Source organism: Rhinopithecus roxellana, chromosome 18 (assembly GCF_007565055.1).
Source record: "Rhinopithecus roxellana isolate Shanxi Qingling chromosome 18, ASM756505v1, whole genome shotgun sequence".
Lineage (NCBI taxonomy): Eukaryota > Metazoa > Chordata > Mammalia > Primates > Cercopithecidae > Rhinopithecus > Rhinopithecus roxellana.
In genome coordinates, this window is record NC_044566.1 from 92,546,061 (window position 1) to 92,567,966 (window position 21,906).

The 21,906-nt window shown below is 44.4% G+C and overlaps 1 protein-coding gene across 4 annotated transcripts in view; it reads right to left on the bottom strand.

Moving 5' to 3' along the window:
* Positions 1–21,906, bottom strand: part of PCCA (propionyl-CoA carboxylase subunit alpha) — a 450,132-nt gene that overhangs the window by 4,570 nt on the left and 423,656 nt on the right. For all 4 annotated transcript variants that reach the window (XM_030921949.1, XM_030921950.1, XM_010368513.2 and 1 more), the window contains one exon: positions 9,750–9,890. In XM_030921949.1, the coding sequence (XP_030777809.1) occupies positions 9,750–9,890 (141 nt within the window). The remainder of the gene's footprint in view (positions 1–9,749; positions 9,891–21,906) is intronic.

Sequence of the window (21,906 nt, forward strand, 5' to 3'; positions counted from 1 at the left end):
CTCCCTAGGGACTGCATGCCGGCCTCCCACACACCCACCCAGCCCTTCCTCTGCAGGCGTCTGAGGGCCCAGGACTGGCCAGAGCCCCGTCCCCCCGCCATGCACACTGGCTTCACATGGGTGGCACAGCCCCTGCCCTCTCTGCCAGCAGGTGTGTCCTTCTGCCACTCGTCCCCTCTCATCCCATTGCTCAGAATCTGCAGGCCAGACAGGCAGACAGCTCCTGCTTCTGTTTTACAGGATCTTCAAGTGAGCGAGTTAGCAATTAAACTGCAAATATGAAGAAGAAATGCGGCCTAGGGATTTCCAAAGGTCATGCCAGCGGCAAAGGCCAATCTGACTCCGCTCTAGCTCTACTCTGGGCTCCGCCAGGGCTGGGAGCAAGCGGGTGGTGGACAGGAGCTTAAGGGGCTCTACTGTGGCTGCCACTGCCCATCTTTCTGACTGGCTCTGTGCTTCTAATGTGGGCAGTTTGCAAAGAGGTAACGCAAAGGTAACCCCAAGTGCTGGGTCCCCAATTGTTCATCAGAATAAAACCTCGGATTTAGCCTGAGACAATCAGGAGAAGTGGGGAGGCCTGAAATTCAAACAGTCCCTCCCTCTGATTGTGCGAGTCCGGCAATTCAATTCGAAGGACTTCAGAGAAAGCGTGTCCCCACTGAAGCGATCCCACCTTCTGCCCCATCCAAGCACAGCACTGAATCATAGAATTAGATCCTCCCTGCTCCATCCACCTTTCACTCCGGTTTCCCTCCCTAGCTCCTCTCATGGTGCCTACTAGTCTACTTAGATTATTTAGCTCTATCTAATCTATCATCTGTTTTAGAGACAGAATCTCGGTCTGTTGCCCATGCTGGAGTGCAGCGGCACGATCTCAGCTCACTGCAACCTCCATCTCCCAGGTTCAAGCGATTCTCCTGCCTCAGCCTCCTGAGTAGCTGGGATTATAGGCATGCACCACCACACCCAGCTAATTTTTGTATTTTTAGTACAGATAGGGTATCACCACTTTGGCCAGGCTGGTCTCAAACTCCTGACCTCAAGTGATCCGCCCACATTGGCCTCCCAAAGTGCTGGGGTTACAGATGTAAGCCACTGTGCCCGGCCTAGATTATTTAGTTGTAAATGAAAAACTAAGTAACACACTTCTCTATTAACTTTGCACCATCTGTTTTGTAGACCGTTATCACTAATTCATCCCTAAGAGATGGTGCTTAAAAACTTCCTTGATGCCCTACAAAATAGTGAGATACATCTTGTTCAACAGAATCATGTTCTACCCCAACACACACACACACACACACACACACACACACACACACACACACACACGTGAACTTAATTGAATTTCAACTTGTTTCATCCTTTGGAAAAAATCGAGCTGGAGAACCAAATATGGTACAAACCAAATGTCAAAGAATATTGCAATGGAAACAGAAACTACACCTGCCCCAGTCTGTGGGAAGAGGCTGGCACTCGAGGGTGTGCTCCAGGGATGGGTGAGCACTGAGCTGGGCTCCTTCCAACAATAGCAAAATGCTATCACCCGGCTCTTGGGAGCAGGGGCTCTCACCCTAGGACTTTGGAGCTCTGCTCCCAGCAGTGCCGGCACTTGCAGAATGTGCAGCACACCGCAGGGCACACCAGGGAGCTGGGCAGTGGGCCCAATGGAAGCAACACCTTCCGGATGGCCTGGGGTACCTGGGAAGCCAGGCAATAATTGGGTGCACAGAGAGGGCCCTCCAACATGCTGTCTATCCGACGCCCCCATGTGCGGGGCCCGTTCCTGCAGGATGTGTGTGCACACTTCTCCAACAGTTTTGTGAATCATCTGATAAAGACTTAATGGTTGTGACAGGATGTCTCCAATGTTGGGCTTACAAAATGGTCACAAGCCTCGCAAGTCTTTTTGATGAACCTAGTGGGCCTGATGTATTTCCCCACTCCCTGTCTAATTGGTGTAGAGTTTGGAGGCCTCAATCCTGTATCTTTCATCCAGCTTATTGCGTCCTCTCCTTTGACACGAGGTCAAGGTTCACATTCGCATCCGATTATCAGAGCGGCACTCATTAAGCGGGAGTCGGCCTTGCCCCAAACGAGGCTTGAGAGAAACCTCGGCCCATTTACTCAGCAGATTTTCACCTGTCACGGGGGCCCGAGTGTCGCCAGCATTGCTCTGTGCTGAAGAGCTGCAGACACCTCCAGCTGATGATGAGTTGTGAGTGATGGGAATCAAATCCCGTAAAGCCAGCTGCTTGCCATGGTCGGCAAAATGACTCTAATGGATATAGGCTGCCAATTTTCCAGTTTTACTGGCAAGTCTTCCAAGGGTAATTAAGGGAAGTTATAAATGATATGGAAATCTCTCAAGTTCCATTTATTTTCAGAGGACTCTTTCCCCAGAGACTTTTATCTTCAAGCTTATAGTATGCTTTGTTGTGCTAATGATTTAAACCACTTCTTATTTCTGATTAAAGCCCCCAATATCCTTCTACCAAGTTCTCTTCACTCCTTCCACAAAGATTAAAAGACAGAGAACCTTCTCCCGCACATGCCCCCTTCTCAGAAAACATGCTAAGACGGGGACACATTTGGCAACGCGGATCATTCAAACTGCAAACTGCCATGACCACTAAGAATGCTCAAAGAAAGTGCAGGAAGAAAAAGAGAAGAGAAAGGGGGAAAAAAGACCACCAAACATAAAAGGAAACCCCCACAAGCACAGACTTGAAAGCGGTGCTCAATACCAGATATCCATCAGAAGGTGGTGTAGCTCACTAATGTCATTTGATTTGGAATAAAAGCATGAAAACGATGGCAAAGGCCTAAAATTGGAGATGTAAGGGATGACTGCACAGTGTTCCATTTCTCAATTTCATCCTTCAGAGCCACAAAATGGGGGTGATACAGTGAGTGGATGAGATTTACAGTAACAGCTGTGGTCTCCCACACAAGGGAGACCCTTCTAATGGGCTGAGGTCTGTTTGGAACAGACGGGGAGTAACAAAACAAGGTTCCCTATTAAGAGTGTGCAGTCGTATTTCTGATAAAGAAAATGACGAGGGAGTCAGGTCTCCTTTAAGACAGCCTCATCCTCTTTTTGTTGCCCAAGCCCAGGGCTGTTTTAAATGCGTTATCGTTGAAATAGAGGCCAGGGGACGTACAGCATCGAGTCCCCCGCCCCCCAGGAAGCCCACTCTCTAGCAACTGTAAGGAATGCAGAGGAAGCGGTGCCAGTGGCATATGGCTTTCCACTGTGCTAAACATTCACACAAAAGACAGGTTCATCAGTCATTGCAGTGTCTGGATAAAAAATTAGCTCCTGATGGATGGTATTTTGAGCTTACCTGCTGCTAGTACATTACCAGAGAAACACAGGTTTTGAAACCCACATGACATTAGAAACTGCAGACCATGAAATACGACACGTGCAGGAGCACACAATGTATGCCAGATTATACAAAATAATAAATAAGCTATTTAAACCCTCTGCCTAAAATTGGGCCCGCTGCAAGGAACCCTGGGTCACTTCTACGCAGGCCAATTAATGCACAGCATCTGCTGTACAGAAGCAGGGCATGAAGCACTTCCGATTGATTTCGGCAATTAAAAGAAAAACTGTTTCCTGCCTGTTCAGACAGCAACTGTTTCAATGCAAGAGTGAGCACCGAATCACTGTGTGCAGCTGAAAAATTAAGTCCCCTTTTTGGGGAAGAAGGGTGGGAGGAAGAATTTTTATGGAAAAAAGAGGATTCTTTTGTTGTTCTGTGTTCTGTGTTTTTCTGCCAAATTAGACAGAAGGCTTGGAGGGCTTACCAGCCCGCTGCAGTTTCCACTTCCGCAGTATCGGGCCACGGGAAAAACACGGATCAACATCAGCCCTGCTGACTGCGCCACAAACGTGAAAATCCCTCCATTTCATTGGTAAAGGCTGCTCTACTGAACACAGGTGCCTGAATGCCACACATTTTAAGGCCCTTAGATCTGAAGAAAGATTGAGTTAACAGTCACAAGAAAAGGCATCTCACATTGAGTGAAAAGGCACTGCTTGCATCTGATTACATTAATAGCAACTTCCTCTGAGACCATAAGACAGGCTGGCAAATATCCCGTGATATTTCCTGAAGAAACGTGTATTCACATCCCAACATCTTCATGTAAAGCGAGATGGGGAGGCAGCCACGGGAGACTGCAGTATTTGAGCAAGGATGGAATCATCATCAAATTACAAAGAGAGACCAGGCGGCAGGAGACGTCCGCCCAGCCCTTTCTCTGGCTGAAGGCTCCTTTAATGGCCCATGCACGAGCGGCCTCACTCTGGAGGGCGCGGGAACCCAGGGGCCACCCGTTCAGCCCGATGCTGGCTTGGGACTTCAGGCACACATGTCGTCTGCCTGGTGCTCCCCTTGTCTCTCGAGTGGGGCTCCCCAGAACTGGGCAACACTTGAGGGGCTAAGGGCAAGGGTAAAGACTTGTGGCCAATATAAAACAAGTCCAGTTTCTTTCCAATTTTCTTAAAATGAAGAAAAATATGACTCCCTACTGCCCTCTAAGTTGGCTCCAAATCAGAGGCAAAGCCTATAGTTACAAAGAGAACTAGTGAAAACTGATGTCATTGACAATAGCTTGGAAATTAGCCTGGGGCCTCTACCTTTGTAAAGCATGCTACTTGACAGGGCTCTATGAAAGAACGATTTTTTGGTAAACTTTTATTTTTATTAAAAGAGTGAGAAAAAGATAGTTTAAATCTTGGTAAGACTGAGAATGGTCACTTACAAAGATGTTGAAAACAAAGAAAACACACCTTCTACTCCCAAGCAGATCACTCCTGAAAAATAAAGGCAAACGCCAAGCTTGGAGAAGACTCTCTGACAATATTTAATATACTGACCTGCATAAATATGTTTTATTTTATATTGATAATTGAGTACATTAAACTGTAAAAATGCCCAGATTGTTACCTCCAACAAAAACCAACTCTTAACATTTAAAAATAAATGTTATCTGGAAAAGATTACAAGGCCAAATCCTGGGGGCGTCGTTACCTCCGAAGAAGACAGGACAGGAATGAGGTGGAGGAGCTTGCTGCAGGGGAAGTTCATTTTATATGTAATGTTTCATTGTGAAATAAAACTTGAAACACACATGGAAATGGTGAACAGAGGGCACAGGAGTGCTTGTTGGATTCTTCTCTGTAATTTTCTGCATGTTTGCAGTATTTCATAATTTTAAACTTTTAAAATGTTAACGAAAGTATGGATCTCTGTGTACGTGCTGTGAGATGCAATCTGAGGTTTGGGTGAAAACTGGCGTCTTGTCAAACTGCTTGAATAACTATTGCTATAAAATGTATAAATTTAATTATGACAATTACTTTATGATTGTAAATCAAGGTATCCAGAACCTGGAAAGTCTGTGAAGCAGCTAGGCTGGCCCCTCTGCCAGGGAAAGACACAATGAGCGAGCCTGGGCTGCATGAGGCACACAAGCGTGATGCCAGGCAAACACGTCCGGAGCGCCCAGCCCTGCCTTCTCATTAGGATACGTGGAAGCTTATGACATTTTCAAACCTCGTTTCTTTAAGAAATAAAAAATAAAGGTATCTCACCAAGTTTGCCAGTTCTCCATGGTCGGCTATAAGCTCAGTTACATGAGGCTTAGAGACAAAGGGGAGGTGTGGACATCATACTCTGAGATGGGATGGGGTGCCTGTCTGTGTCTTGTGGCCCTGACTGCTACCTGCTTGGGAGCCCGCCCTGTCAAAGAAGCACGTGCAAGGAGGAAACAAAATCGGGGAGAAGTGTAAGTGGTGTCGCTACCAACGCTCACCAGTGTGATGCTTTCACCGGCACACTGTACAGTGGCTGTTTCTTGCCTTTAAGGCATTCACAGAGGAGCAACCCCAAACGCCTCACTGACCCCGCTGAAGGTTAATTCCATCACGAGGTGGATCTTCTCAGCTCCACCAGAATATCCCCACATCTATCTGATATTGAATGGGCTAATTCACAAGAAAAAGCAGCAACAGGTATTTAATTTCAATCTATTCTTTCACCTGGTTTCACTAATCGTTAAGAAAAAAAGAAATGCAGATGAGTATATAGCCAGCTTATGGTTCATTCCTCATTTCATTGTTTGGTGTATTAAATGAGTATTTTTGATGCAAATCTGCGATGACTGCAGAATACAAACATTACTTGAAAGAATCTTAACTAAATGCAATATTAAAATGCCTCCTTGGGTGACTATCTTATGGGGTTGTTTCTGATATCAAAAGGCTAACAAAGTGAATGTGCTTATCATGACTTTATACTTCAAAGTCAAAGTGAAAATTATGCAAGACATTCAGCAGTTATAAGTCTAATTTAACGCGGAAAAATGTATCCTACCATTATTCTGAAAATATATATATTTTTAACATTTCTGTTCAAGAATATCATAAAGACAGAAGTTTGAAACAGTTGAGTCATGCTAACTTTGATTACAGAAATGCTCTCAGTTTACAACAGTGTTACGTGTCTAAGAAAACAGGTTTGTTTTCAAACTGAAATGAGTCACTGCAGAAACATTTTCAGAAGGCATATAGAAAGGCACAGAAGATTTATTCTATGAGTTGTTTCCTAAGTTATATTAGTGATTCCTGACTTTAACCATCCACTGTACTTTCTTATTGATTTGTTTGCTTATCTGCATTTTACTGTGTATTAAGATCCTCTCGCCACGTGTTCAAAAAACTATTACACAATCATTTCAAATGTGACCTGCCACATCTAATGTTAACTGGTATATAATAGACACTGAAAAAGTTTTCAGGAACTTTTGCTGTGTGAACCCTACAGAAACCCTTCAAATAAAACACAGCTTCCGTGTTTAGGGCAGGGTGTTTCCAATGAATCAGTTCGCAGGTCTTGGCACCTCAGGTCCCCCAAGTGGATTCATTACTTCTCAACAGCCTTCCCACATCTCTTCTTCCTGAGGTTTTTAAACTGTGTTCAAATTGTTGACTTCACAAAACAGATTTGTTAATTACGATTTATGTGACACTTTTTTAGAACTTACTGCCAGGCCCACCATTCTAAGATTGGTCAAGTTTTACTTCAGCTAAACAGAAACATGATAGATTACTGGAATTTAAAAAATAAAAAGTAACATTTCAGAGAAAAACAGAATACTTGTAAGGCCCTTAGTTGTTTTTGGGTCCTTATTTTCCTTGAAAATACACTAAGGAGATTGACTCCATTATCTTCCCAGCCATAAAAGGGGAACCTCCTTCGGCTATTGTTAGTGGGGGGGAGGGGGGAGGGGGGAGGGGGGAGGGGGGAGGGGGGAGGGGGGAGGGGGGAGGGGGGGGGAGCACAACATGGCCCCGTGGTGTTACAATCATTTAAAACCGCAAAACTTCAGCATGACAAGTAGTGTTTTCTCACAGTGGCCTCAAGTTCCATGCCTCTGGTCCAAGGAAGCTGCTTGTGTTTTAATTACACTAAGCAGAATTTAACTATAGAAGTTGTTCTAAGAGCCGGCGATGAAACTTCTCGGGCCGCACTGGGTTTCGGTATAAGTGGTTTGGGACATTTTTCACAAGCAGTAATTCAAGAGAAAAGACTGTTTCATCAAAACACAATGGCACAGAATATGAAAGGAAGTTCTGCAAGTACCAAAAAAGACAAAAGCAAGTATACACCGCACCTGAGCAGGCCCCGCAAACAGAACTTAGGAGCAAGCTGACAGATCTGAGGCCCTGAGCCTGTTCACTACGTGTGCCCCTCAGGTACTCTGACTTCAAAGGAATGCAGAAAGTATTGGCCCCATTGCTCTGCGGTAATATATTTTTAACAGTTAGTTCTCAAACCATTCTTAATGAGTACACATATTTAATTATTGGTGGGTGTTTTTAATATCTGAGCTACATCAATGAACTGAGGACTGATATCACATTGTTCCCATGTACAAAATGCCTTGCTTTTCTACATTCAATTATCAACCAGGAAATGGAATGTACAAAGGCCAGACCCTTTCTGTATGTGGGAAAGTCAGATCAGGAGCCAGCAGCTGTTAAGAAACCAGAAGGCTGCGCTCATCTGGCCTTGGGAGCGCCCCGTTTCCTGCCTCTGAGCAGCCTCCTTGAGGGCTGCTGGGCTAATGGCCCGGGCTGCAGTCTCACCCTCTTGCCCTCCAGGCTTGAGGCAGAAGTGGTCTCCCTCCTCCCTGCCCGCCCGCCCTCCACTGCGGTTTGGATTCAGGTGTTAGAAGAGGATTTAAGGAAAACATTTACTTGAAACACACACACACACACACGATTTTATAATTAAAGTCACATAATTAGGAGTGACAAGCTCAGGCTGGCAGTATGCAGACTGTACGACTTCCGGAAAAAACTTAAGAAAAATGAAACGAAACAAAACCCTTACATTGTTTACGAACCTACATATCTAGCACTAGAAGATTCCACTGACAGCTCTGATAATGTCATGTGCAAGTGAACAATTCTTTATGTCAAGGCCAAGAGACTATCCTCTGATGACCCGAATTCTGGAGAAGGAAGGTGCCCTCCCTGAATTGTACACACCACACACACACGCAATTTTTCTTATGGCCTCTCCCAAATCCTTAACACTTGGGCATTAGACAGTCTTAAAGAGGGCCTTCTTCCAGGAGTATCGATGCTTTCAAAGCAAACAGCAACGCGCAGCCACGCAGCCTCTTTCACGCCTTTCTGAAAAAGCGGATAGTTCTATTTCTGTATCACCAAGTAAAGAAAACTTTAAGTTGTTTTTCTAATCTCGCATATTAGTTTCAGGGCTGATCATTCAAACAACTAAAACTGATCATGTTTTCTTAATATTCACATTTATGGCAAATATTTTTCCAGAAGCCAATGCCAACTACCTGATTTTTTCCTCAGTGGTAAGCGGATATTTTATCTATACTAATTGAGAAATCAGGAGGCATTAAAACGTAAACCCCAGTGGCCTGAGATACAACATGGAATCACCACCTCATCCACGAGAGACAGTCACGTCTGGCTGCTATTTTCCTGCACGTGAATAAAAAAGCAAGTATTTCAGTGGCCCCGGAAACCTTCCGGGCGCCTCCTAAGTTGTTTTCTTTGCACTTCTGCTGCTCATCAGTAGAGATTTCTATCCATGTTCTAAGAAAATGTGTGCATCCTACCGATTCATCCATAGTAAGTTATCTCGAGGAAATAATACAGCTTTGATTTGTGCTTTAATGTCACAAGATCAAGATGAAAAGCTTCAAACTGTGATGCTACATTTCATTTACTAACTCACGGAAGTGCTCTGGTACTGTCCAGATTGCAGAATTAACCTTTCCTCCGCTCTTCTTCCCAATTAGACATTTGTTCCAGGAAAATCATGCAAAAAGTTCCTCATCGGAGTCTTATTCCCTGGCATGACTTCTTCATGGACGCTTTGAGCACAGCATACTAGAGAGTACTTTTAGGGCAAGTACTTCCCAAAACACTGCATTTGCAAAATGACAGAATGAATCTGGCCTTCTTTCTGCTCCACTCCCAGATCATTTGGGAGGGGAAGTGCTGAGGGTCCTGGCACAAACCTAATGCAAACGTGAAACAGGTTGACAACACACAAAATCGACTTTGCTGTTTGGTGGAGGTCAGTTAAGAAAGAACTGCAAAGAGCTGAATCGTGCTGTTCCGTTAGCCATCGTTCTGGAAAGGGAAGTCTGAGACCAGCATGTCCTGCAGAGACACACACAGCCCTTACCGTGTCTCCAGGCTTGACAGAGACGGCCACCACCACTCCGGGCATTGGGGAACGCAGAACACTGCTTGTGTCCTCGGTCACTTTTTCCAGCATAAATTTGTTCAATTCTGCGGCGAGTTTGGTTAAGATATTCACCTTGTACTGAAGGGAGAAACAAAACGAAACCATAAATGAGTTCAAATGAACTTTCCCTCAAAAGTAACATCCATTCTAAGTCAATTTTTAGCTTTTTAATTCAAATCACAGTAACAGCCTTAAATTCAAATGGTTCTCAAGTGCTGCACACATCAAAATATATTTGTTCCTGTCATATATTATGAGCTAGTTATTTCAGAAATATCTTGAAATAAGGACTATTCCAGTTATTAATATTAATCATTGATAAATATCATCCTGTATCATCAAGAAAAACATCCCAAAACGTTACAAAGAAAACTGAGAATTTTACTTGTATTCCCTTTACCGCCTACAAACTTATCCCCATCAAGGAAAATCCCGTGAGCTAGGCAGGCCCCGGGGATGGAGGAGGTGACGTGTGGACAGGCGCCAGTAGATGGCAGCAGATGGCTGTCGCAGCTTCCCACAGCCCTCCAAGAGCGGCTGCGCTACGTATCAGTAAGTTAAGACAATGGGGTTCAGTGTTCATTTTGGGCAAAATAATATTTGAAATTCCATTTTTTCAGTGACAAAAACTGTTATATTCATGACTTAAAAAGCTGGCTTTTCTTAAAGGCACTACATAGTCTTTCTGATGTAACAAGATGGTTAGGAAAAGACGCAAGATAATGAGAATGCCTTCTGCACTGACAGACAATAACATCAAGATGTTATAAACACTGATGGAAAATATGCACAGACAAGTATATTCACAGCACCTTCTGTAGGTGGCTCTCACACAACCGGGCATATTCAGGGCAGTTCAGTGAAGCAGAACATTTCAAAAAAGAGAATTCCTATCCTCTCTGTGAGTAAATCTATGAGCTACAATTTGGTCTATCCAAACAGAAAAAAGATAAAATGGTTTGAGGAAGTGTCTCTCGGTGAAATTGGAACCACTACCCGAAGGTTCTGGATCCCTACCAGGTCTGATTTCTCTTGGGTAAGAAAGAAGCAGCAGTGAGACAGCTCCATTTTCTTCAAAAAAACAAAAAACAAAAAAACAACCTGCTGTAACTCAAAGCCTCCTGTGGGCATCATGGTGGCAGGGATGCAAAAACAAAATACAATTCCCCCTTTAATTCTGTATGGGGATGGCGGGGTCTCTAAGGGCCTCTTCACAGGGCCTACTGAAAAGGGTGGGGGGAGAGCTTTGATGGCCAAAGTTCCAAGTGGATTTGCGACACTGTGACAGGTTGAATAATAACATCTTTTGCGTGTTTCTTTACTCCTGAGTGTGTGTTTTGCAATCAAGGCATAGAAGCATCTGCCAGTTTCTGAAGGATATGATCCTTAAGTGAAATTACAGTGCAAATAAAAGCTTTTTGCTCCTATTAAAATCCATCTGAGTCATAAGTGGTGAGGGAAAAAGCGAGGAGAGTGCACGCTGCTGTCAGTCTAACAAACATTCTGGGCAGAGGGACTATTTATCAGTGATGAATTGTACCTCCAAGTCCTTCATTAAATCAATGGGGGAGGGTGTGGAGGGACAGAGGGGACTATAATTGGACCAAATTGCACAGTTTTTGTATCTGTGCTGTCTGCCATAAGGGAAAAAATCCATCACTAGAGGCATCAGACTCGACAAAAAAGTTACTTTTCTAGTTGGTGTGGCCCTGAGCTGCACCTTCTATACGACTGATTTGCAGCGTGCCTCGTTCAGTTTTCAGCGTAGCACACAGATCTATTCTTTTTCTTGTTTTGCAGAATTCGACTTCAAAATGTGAAGCCTGAATCCAGGAAAAGTATCTTCATACATTGAGAATATGATTTATACCACATTTCACCACAGTGGATATGCTCCCAAACTAAGTTTAGTTATATCACAGATCAGCCTGCATACGAACAAAGTGCTAAGACTGTATTTAGCTTCATTTCTCCCCAGAAATTACAAGATTCTGACTAACACTGGATCCTTTTACTATTTTTATAATTTTCATCTTTCAGATTCCTTTCTCTGTAGGACTCCTGCTTTGCTTGGAAAGAGATGTAAAAGAGTCACAAACTCAATGCCTTCAGATGCAGTCTTTGTTACTGAGGAGATGTTCCTTTTCCTTTTGTATTTGTTTATTGTTCTTAAATCTGTTTGGGGGATAAGTGACTTATTGTAATAGCAAGTAAAAATAACAATGGGGTCAACTCCTCCAGAGAGGCCTTGGTGCAAATAGTTGGTTTAGAAATGACCTTTCTGAATATAAAAAGAGAAGGCAGAGAGAGATTCTCTTTTTAAGATTACCTTTGATGTTGTCCTGACCCCGTGAGTGTACCACACAAACACGCCTTCTTAAAACAACCTCTCAGCTGGCCTGTGCTGTGCCGCACAGGGCGCGTGCCGGGATGGGGCCCACGCGGGGTGCAGCACATGGGTCCATCAGAATGAACTGCCTGGTGAGAACCGTAAAAGCTTTTTGCTGCCCCAGAAAAGAAGTCATTTAAGAATGTACACCAGGACTTTCCAAGCTGATGATCACAACTGCTATTTATTGGCGTCTCTGGATTCTTCGGGGGCACAGAGCAGCCAATGTTTTGTGAGACTTCAGGAACGTGCCCCTACCTGGACCGCAGGGTACAAGCTCAGTTTCACTGCGGGCATTTAACTGTTCCTCAGCGGTTGTGCGAAACTCCCAGAGAGGGTTTTGATTTTAAGTTTTTGTGGTTGTTTTCAATCAGATAAACCACAAAGTTGATGTCTGAGGGTAGGAATCGAAGACTCTGAAGGCTCGTGGACAGGACAGAGTAGCAAGATCCCAGCAGCAGCCAGGTTTTCCCGCTGCCTGGGTAGGGTGAGGAAAATGCCAGCATGGGTGACAGGCAGCTGCCTGTGGGTGGGGCTGGGCTGCCATGGAGCCGGAAGATGATCCGCGCCAATGAGCTCAGGGCTGGTCAGTGTGTGGAACTTCACTCCTTCACTCCGCTGGCTCAGGAAGGCGTTCTCCAGACCACACAGCCAAATGAAAAAAATGTTCTTGAAAAACAGCTCACCACATAGGTGAGAACAGAACAGGTGCTCTCTGGGCTTGGCCCGGTGGGACTCCTCAACCCACATACGACAGTAATGGGAGGGAATTAGGTGTTATCTAATGACCCAGTGATGGAAAAGTGACCCCAGGCCTGGTCTCTAAGCAAATTAATTTTATGGCCTCTACAGTGTGAAACCACATCTAACAAGAAAATTTCTCCCAAAAATTTAGAAGAAAGAAAAGGAGTCACAGCTGACATGAAAGGGTCAGGAAGAAAGCCACAAGAGCTGGACAATGATAAGAAACTCCAGTGGGCTTGTTTTTAAAATTGACACGCAGCTCTTCCATGGGCCTGATGAAAGGCTGGGGGCTGAGTGGTTGCTGCAGGAGGAGGCGGCTAGTCACAGTCTGGGTGAGAGAGGCACATTATCACTGGACCTCATTCAGAAAAGCATCCTGTAACTGGGCATGTGTGCCTGCACCCCAGCACCCCAGAACTCAGCACCCCAATGACAGCGAAGAATCACCCACTTTGAGACACACTCCACTCTGGCGGGCACACAGAATACCACCCTGGAGGCTTCTGTGTTTGTATAGTACATGCACCTCCTTACAGTGTGAAATCCACCCACTTCTTTCCACAGCCTATAGAAATACCAGTAATGTAATTCTGCAGACCCCACACGCTCATGTGTTGCAATGATTCCGAGGTCTGCGGCTGCTCCCGAGGTGATCGCTTGCAGTTTGCTGTACAGTTTTCAGCTGTGACTTCAGAGCCTCCAGTGCCACTGTTAACCTCTGTTCCTCTTCAAGTGGGCTCACTTCCAGTTTCCATTTCTAATTCATTCTTCCAGTAACAATTAGGACACGTACAGTTGACTGACTGTTAATGTTCTTTCATGTCCTCAACTGCTGCCATCTCGGTCAACACCAACTCAAGGGCAGGTGCTATCTTTGACTGTAAATCACTGTGCATCAGTTATCTTGAAGCACTGGCCCAATACTGTCCACGGAACCCTCACTAAGTAAGGTGGCAGACACTTCCAAACATTAGGCTCTCTTCCTAGTCAAGGTTTTACACCTTCTGGCCCCAAAGGTCTCCAACATTAATCTCTGCCTCATTTCCACAGCATGGCAGTGAGAGCGACACTCAAATATTCCCCTAAAGGTCTACTGTCCTAACTCAGAGCTAGGGAAATCGTGTCAGTGTTTTTTAAGTGATGGAAAATGCAAAAATGATGCATCTTTAAAAACACTGGCATGTCAGAAAAGCAGAGAAAAACTAGATATAAATTAAAACACTTCAGTGGAATGAGACTTGTAATTCGACCACGTTCTCCTCTCCTAAATTCTCTGTAGGGTACACAATTATCACTTGAGGAAAAACATAGCAAGGTTCGGAGCCATACAAAATAATTTCCCTCTGCTTCCGCACAGGGCCCAATGGCCTGATATCTGAGCTAAACCACCACCACCAATCTCCAACACACAACAGTGACAGTACACAGAATTGAAGCCTGCGGCTGTCCTTCCTTTGGAGGTGCAGCCCAGGCGAAGGAACGGACATGAACAGGCAGCAGCTAAGGCACAGGGTGAACCACAGCCGCCTACAGCTGCAGTCGGTGGAACAGCCTGTTAGCATAATGCTGTGACAACTCCATCAGTGCAGTCTCAAGGTAGCTGTCAATCAGGATGCATCATTTAATCCAACAGCACTCGGAGGACTTTCTCCTACAACCCGCATGACAGCATATCTACAGCTCTATTTATGTCAGCGCCCAGTTGTGTTTACAATGTTGTTGTAATTAGAAAAGATGCAACAGGCAGCAATATTATTGAGATTTCCATTTTGTAGTATTGCCCTGTAAAGTGTGATCTTGCTTCACAGAGTCATGCTAAATGACAAAAGGCTATTTTCTTCAATCTCCCAGCTCAGACAGCACTTCATTTGCAGCTATCTATAATTAGATTAATGGTGTAGTGTGGTACAAAGCAGGCCCACTTCACATCAGATAGCATATGAATTAGGACAAACACTTATTTCAATTCCAGGCAGAGAAAGCAATGACTGGGGTATTTAGCATACCCTTTATGGTGGAATGAGATGTTAATTGTGTACCATTACCTCTAAACTGCTTGCTTGTTGTATAAATCACTGTGCTAATTGATGCAGAGATAGAAATGTAGCCACAGGCAAGAAAGCAAAGGAATGAGAGCTGAAGATGGTGGATAAAGGATTATCGAGTAAAACCATATGGAGATGAGGTTCCTTTGAAAACTTTGCTTTCTGCCCACGAGCAGGATTTCTTCATATACAGCAAAACTCTGGTACCAGAAAATAAAAATTAATTTTACATTCCTTTTTAAAAACACAAATTCCTTGTAGAAGTTCTGGCTGCCAGAAATCCAAATAATAGGTATGTGGAATTCATCTTAATATACATTTATAAAAACATGGAATGTGTAGTTTTCAATAGTCAGAGCTCCTCATCTGGGTTTTTGGCTCATGGGTTAATAAGTAACACTTGTAAACTATACCTGAAGCAGATGTTTCTGACCCTCCACAGGGCAAAAACAAATTCCTTCCCAAGGTTTGAAGCTGTTCTTTTAGGCAAAAAAAAAAACCACCACCACTATGCTGGTTTAGTCTGTTATAGACTCTAATTGTGTAGAAACATTTATTCAGGATGTGAATCCAACAGAACAGAATCATTTTCATCTACCATTAAAACACCGATTTTAATACCATCACCCAAACACTGAAATCTGACTTCCAACTTAATGAAGAGATATTCTTCCTTTTCTAAAACTAGCAAAAAAAAAAAAAAAAAAAACAGAAGCAAGTAGTAATTTAAAAGCTTCCGTTTAAAAATCTCCAAATGTTACTCTTCCTTTTTAAAATGTCTTGTTCTGCACTCAACAACTCTTAATAGGGTAAAAATGAGTGTCTCAAAAGCACACATACAGAAATCAAATGCTTCATCCCATAAGTCAAACCATCGGTGAGCCACACATAAACGCGCTCCTGGGAAGTTCATAAATCAAGTGCATGTGTCCTGAGTACATGCTCACGTTTTTTTCAATATCAAGGCAACACTGAGGTGCAGATTAGTGCTGCGGACCTTCTCGCAAATTCAGCTGCTTAGGAATTAGCACTGTTACAACATTCTATGCAGAAGACAAATGCATAAGGTCAGTTAGCAGCTCCAGTTCTCAACGTCACAGTAACAGTTAATATCCATCTACACCAAGTGCACATTTGAGAAACCCTGTATCTTTCAGCCTTGTGAAATAGGAACACCATAATAACTTGCAAGAAGATAAAACAATGTTTCAAGAAACTAGAAAAGTCTAGTTCAAGTTACCAGGACTGAAACTTGGGAGGGGAAAGTCCAGAGCTTCTTTGTTGGGGGCCACAGCTGTCACCTATCCCTGTACACAGTGGCCCTTATTATTCATCTGACTGCTGAACTAAGAACACCTGTATCACAACTGCAAGCGTTTATGGTTTAGGTCATTATGCTAAATAATATTAAAAACAAAATCCGCAAAATAAACATCAAGGACTCTCAGGACGGAAACCAATGTCAGCGCAATAAATAGCATGAACTACTCTGCAACAACCCCTCCCAAGCATCAAGGCGACATAAACAGAAAGGAGAAAAGATGTGGAAACAGTGTAGAGGCCCACCTCCTGGTCGTTAATCACTTGTTGAGACCATTTAAACTACAGCCTTAGAGCCTGCAGCCAAAACCAACATGCCTCAGCGAAGCTGGTGTTAACAGAAGAAAATATATGGTTTCTGATATTGCGTCCCAGTTCCTCAACATTTGCTCCAATTGAAAAGGCAGTTAAACACAGAGTAAATCATCCAGTTAGCCTCGCTGTTTAGTGACACACAATTGATAATGTCAATACATTGCAGCAACATAATGCATCACTTTCAACACTCGTCCGCTGCCATTTATGAATCAGTCTGTACTCAAGGTTTTATTGTGTTACTGGTAGGTGGTTCTTGGAGTTAAGTCTTTTACTGGACCAATCAATGTGCCACAAGGAGGCTCAACGGCAGTAAGCAGCAATCTCATTTATTGAGGGAAAAATTAACAAAAATAGGAGTGGGAAGAAAATCCCAACAAAACAAAAGAACAAAAATATCTGAAGCCCATTCAGTAACTCATTTTTCAAAAATCCTGCAAAAATGGGGAGGGTTGGCCGGGCGCGGTGGCTCAAGCCTGTAATCCCAGCACTTTGGGAGGCCGAGACGGGCGGATCACGACGTCAGGAGATCGAGACCATCCTGGCTAACACGGTGAAACCCCGTCTCTACTAAAAAATACAAAAAAAAAAAAAAAAAAAAAAAAACTAGCCGGGCGAGGTGGCGGGCGCCTGTAGTCCCAGCTACTCGGGAGGCTGAGGCAGGAGAATGGCGTAAACCCGGGAGGCGGAGCTTGCAGTGAGCTGAGATCCGGCCACTGCACTCCAGCCCGGGCTAGAGCGAGACTCCGTCTCAAAAAAAAAAAAAAAAAAAAAAAAAAAATGGGGAGGGTTTAGAGAAAAGAACCATCTTAAGTCTAACCATCAACAGCATTGAAGGAATGGGTAAGTCTGTGTGTACCTCGGGCTTGCTTCCGAAAGACGATCTCTGGAGGGAAGAATATGGGGCTGTCAATAATACAAAAATCTAGCCCCATCCTTTGTTCCATCTTGTTTTTGTAATTGGAAACACAAGACTCATTCCAGTTCTACTGTCCTAAGATAAGCAACTTTAAAAAAAAAAATAGTGCCAAAAATTAAATTGAAAATTAAACACTAGGCCAGGTGTGGTGGCTCACAAACATATTCCCAGCACTTTGGGAGGCCGAGGCAGGAGGATCACGAGGTCTGGAGTTCAAGATCAGCCTGGCCTACATAGTGAAACCCCGTCTCTACTAAAAATCCAAAAAATTAGCCAGGCAAGGTGGCGGGCGCCTGTAAGCCTAGCTACTCGGGAGGCTGAGGCAGGAGAATCACTTGAACCTGGAAGATGGAGGTTGCAGGGAGCCGAGATCGTGAGGCTGCACTCCAGCCCAGGCTACAGTGTGAGACTCTGTCTCACAAAAAAAAAAAAAAAAAAAAAAAAAAAAAGACAAGAAAATTAAACATAGACCCAGCACTCAATAAGAGAGGATTTATTTCTTCCCTTGTGTTGCACTGAGGTTACCTTGTAATCTGTATCACTAGCATCATAAGAGAGGCCTAAAACTGACATGGAGGGAGGAGAGCTAGCGTCTGGGAGGCTGCCACATTCCTAGTCTTCTAAGAATTCTGAGGTGGTCGGCTTGGCGCGGTGTCTCACACCTGTAATCCCAGCACTTTGGGAGGCCGAGGCAGGCGGATCACCTGAGGTCAGGAGTTTGAGACCAGCCTGGCCAACATGGTGAAACCCCGTCTCTACTAAAAATACAAAAATTCGCCGGGCGTGGTGGCAAGCGCCTATAATCCCAGCTACTTGGGAGGCTGAGGCGAGAGAATCGCTTGAACCTTGGCACTTTCACATCCACAAAGGCAAGGCCATTTACAATGAACTGCACAGAATGCACAAAATAGAACATGTGCATTCTGTTTGATCAGGAGTCTCCGTGACACATTATGACTATAATGAGTCATTTTTTTTTTTTTTTTTTTTTTTTTTTTTTTTTTTGAGACGGAGTCTTGCTCTGCCGCCCAGGCTGGAGTGCAGTGGCCGGCTCTCAGCTCACTGCAAGCTCCGCCTCCCGGGTTGACGCCATTCTCCTGTCTCAGCCTCCCGAGTAGCTGGGACTACAGGCGCCCGCCTCGTCGCCCGGCTGGTTTTTTGTATTTTTTAGTAGAGACGGGTTTCACCGTATTAGCCAGGATGGTCTCGATCTCCTGACCTCGTGATCCGCCCGTCTCGGCCTCCCAAAGTGCTGGGATTACAGGCTTGAGCCACCGCGCCCGGCCGTCATTTTTTTTTTTACTCAAGAAAAATATTACAGATCTTTGAAAGCCATGTACTCAATTATGTAACAATACCAACATCTGTTAACAGTACAGGCTGTTTCTATTCTGTATCTCGAATTGTTTTATGTAATTACAAGTTTATAAGGTATTTGGTAAAAGGGTAAGAAAGTACCTTTTTATAGCACTATATAATTTGGGGTACAATGAAGTGTTCTCTTAAAAATCTATAATTAGGACAGCATCAGCTTACAGAAAAGTACAGGAAATGTTATAAAAACACAATTATGTACATAAGCACCGAGGTGAGGAAGTGTATCATTCCACAATGGTGCCACCCCTCTTCTTTTTCCTCCTCCTATCTGAAATGTTCTTTGCTCATATCAAGTTGAAGTCATGCTGTCCGAATGAATGATCTTTGGGGAAAAAAGATGGGGAGCTCAGCCTTCCCATGTACGTCCTCAGTCCCCCGCAAGCTGGAGCACCTGGGAAGTGTTCTAATGTGAGGGGCTTCAACAACAATCTTGCCTTTACAGGTTTTCTTAAATATTTTTACTATTATGAATTCACTGAAGAAACTCAAAATTCAAAATGCCAAAATGCTGGCTTTATGAGACCGAAATTCAGAGACTAAAATACAGAAAGTCAGAGTCAACAAAATGAGAGATGACTGTGATGCTGTGAGGTAGACTGTTGGCCAAGAAAACAGAAGCAGAAAACAATTGAAACCCCCACCGCCCACCCCCACCCCAGAAGGGTTCTGGACTGAAGTAGGAGAAATGAGTGCTGGTGTCGGGGTCGCCTAAGAATCTTACGGTTTCCAGTTCTGACGTATCCTAGACGCTAAGCCAAGGAGGACTGCCGGCACCCTCATGCTGTGCTGTGTACAGAACACGATGCTGAAGGTAGCCAAGGCCTGGAGAGCCATGGGAGAAATTGGGAGACAGGGCGATGTGGCCCCCGTCCTGGCAGCAGCAGAGCATGAAAGCCCAAGTCTCTGAAGCCAACCGGCCTGAGTGTGACATCCCAACAAGATGGCACCTTCTGACCAAGTTACCTCCTTCTCAGACAAATGTCATCTCTAAAATCAAGCTAATACAGGTCTTGAATAATTGTTTTGAGGATTAAATTTACGAAGATGTGCAGAGCACCTAGCACCTGCTGGACAGAAACTATTCACCAGGTATTTCCTGTCTCCTTTGCAAACATCTCTGGTTGTTCAGAATGAAAGAGTGGTGGATTTCTTTTTTGGCGGGGGTGGGCAGAGAACAGGGTACCACTCTGGCACCCAGGTTGGAGTGCAGTGGCGTGACCATGGCTCACTGCAGCCTCGACCTCCTGGGTACAAGTGATCCTCCCACCTCAGCCTCCCAAGTACCTGGGACTACAGGCAGACGCCACCATGCCTGCTTCGTGTTTGAGTATGTTTTGTAGAGATGGGGTTTGCCACATTGCCCAGGCTGGTCTTGAACTCCTGGGCTCAAGGAATCCACCTGCCCCAGGTTCCCAGAGTGCTGGGATTACAGGCATGAGCCACTGCATCAGGCTGACACTGGTGGATTTTATTTTAAAATCGTGTATTGTAGGACATCTCAGATTAACTTCTAATTGTTAGAGTTCTAGCTCTGTGCTCTCCACGTCTGAGAGCAAATAGATTACATTCTTCGAGCATCACATCTAGCTCTAAAATCAAAGAAACGAAGTTGATTCTGTGTTCAGAGAGGTTCCCGGGCACACAGCGAGGGACCCCACGGTTGTCTTTTCCTTAGTTAGAAGCACAGTGAATTAGAGAAAGAGTTTGGTTCATTCATTCAAAAACCATTTATCAAGCATATCTGGGCAATGTAAGAATACAAAATAAACAAGAAAAAATGGCTCCTGACCTAAATACCATAACCTGGCCAGAGGGGAAAGACATTCATGAATGACACAATATAAATGTATTCAAGGATTACTAAGAGTGTGATCAACATGAGGTGGGCTTTTTTATTTTAGCGCCTCTCTTACAGAAATCTCCAGGCTGCGAGGCAGTAAAGAGTAGTGGTTTACGGTTTAGGATCTGGAGTCAGAATACTCTTCCACTTAGACGCTTGGGAAAGTTCGACTTTCCATGTCTCAGATTCCTTCTTGATGAACTGTAGATCACAATACCGCCTACTTCTGTGGAGAGTAAGTGAATTCTTTTTTTTTTTTTTTTTTTTTTTTTTGAGACAGAGTCTCGCTCTGTCACCCAGGCTGGAGTGCAGTGGCACGATCTCGGCTCACTGCAGCCTCCGCCTCCCGGGTTCAAGTGATTCTCCTGCCTCAGCCTCCCGAGTAGTTGGGACTACAGGCGTGTGCCACCATGCCCAGCTATTTTTTGTATTTTTAGTAGAGATGGGGTTTCACCGTGTTGGCCAGGATGGTCTCGATCTCTTGACCTCTTGATCTGCCTGCCTCAGCCTCCCAAAGTGCTGGGATTACAGGCGTGAGCCACGGCACCCAGTCAGTAAGTGAATTCTTGTATGAAGAAGTCTCAGAACACAGAAATGTCATTAAGTATTTTATAGCCATCATTACTACTGATTGTTGTAATTCAAACATGTCCACAGATGGACAGAATTCTTGGGCACAGTCACTGAGAAGACACTGGAGGCTGTCTGGATGGGTCTAGAATTCAACACACAAGGATCTAAATTGCTTCCACGCCTGCCCACATGCTCTCAGGTGCACAACAGCCATGTACCTCAACTCTTCATGCTGATTCTCTTCACTGGAAGTGTCCTCTCATCATCTTCTTAACCTAATAATTTGGCCTTCTATTCAATTCTCATATGAACAGTCTCCTGACTTGGAACTTCATCCTGTCTATGGGATCTGACTATAATAATCTTTCCCCAGACTTTAAGACTATGTTTCTAATTTCTCATGGCAGAAGAATTCATATTTCAGGCCGGGAGCAGTGGCTCACGCCTGTAATCCCAGCACTTTGGGAGGCCGAGACGGGAGGATCACAAGGTCAGGAGATCGAGACCATCCTGGCTAACACGGTGAAACCCCGTCTCTACTAAAAATTACAAAAAATTAGCCGGGTGTGGTG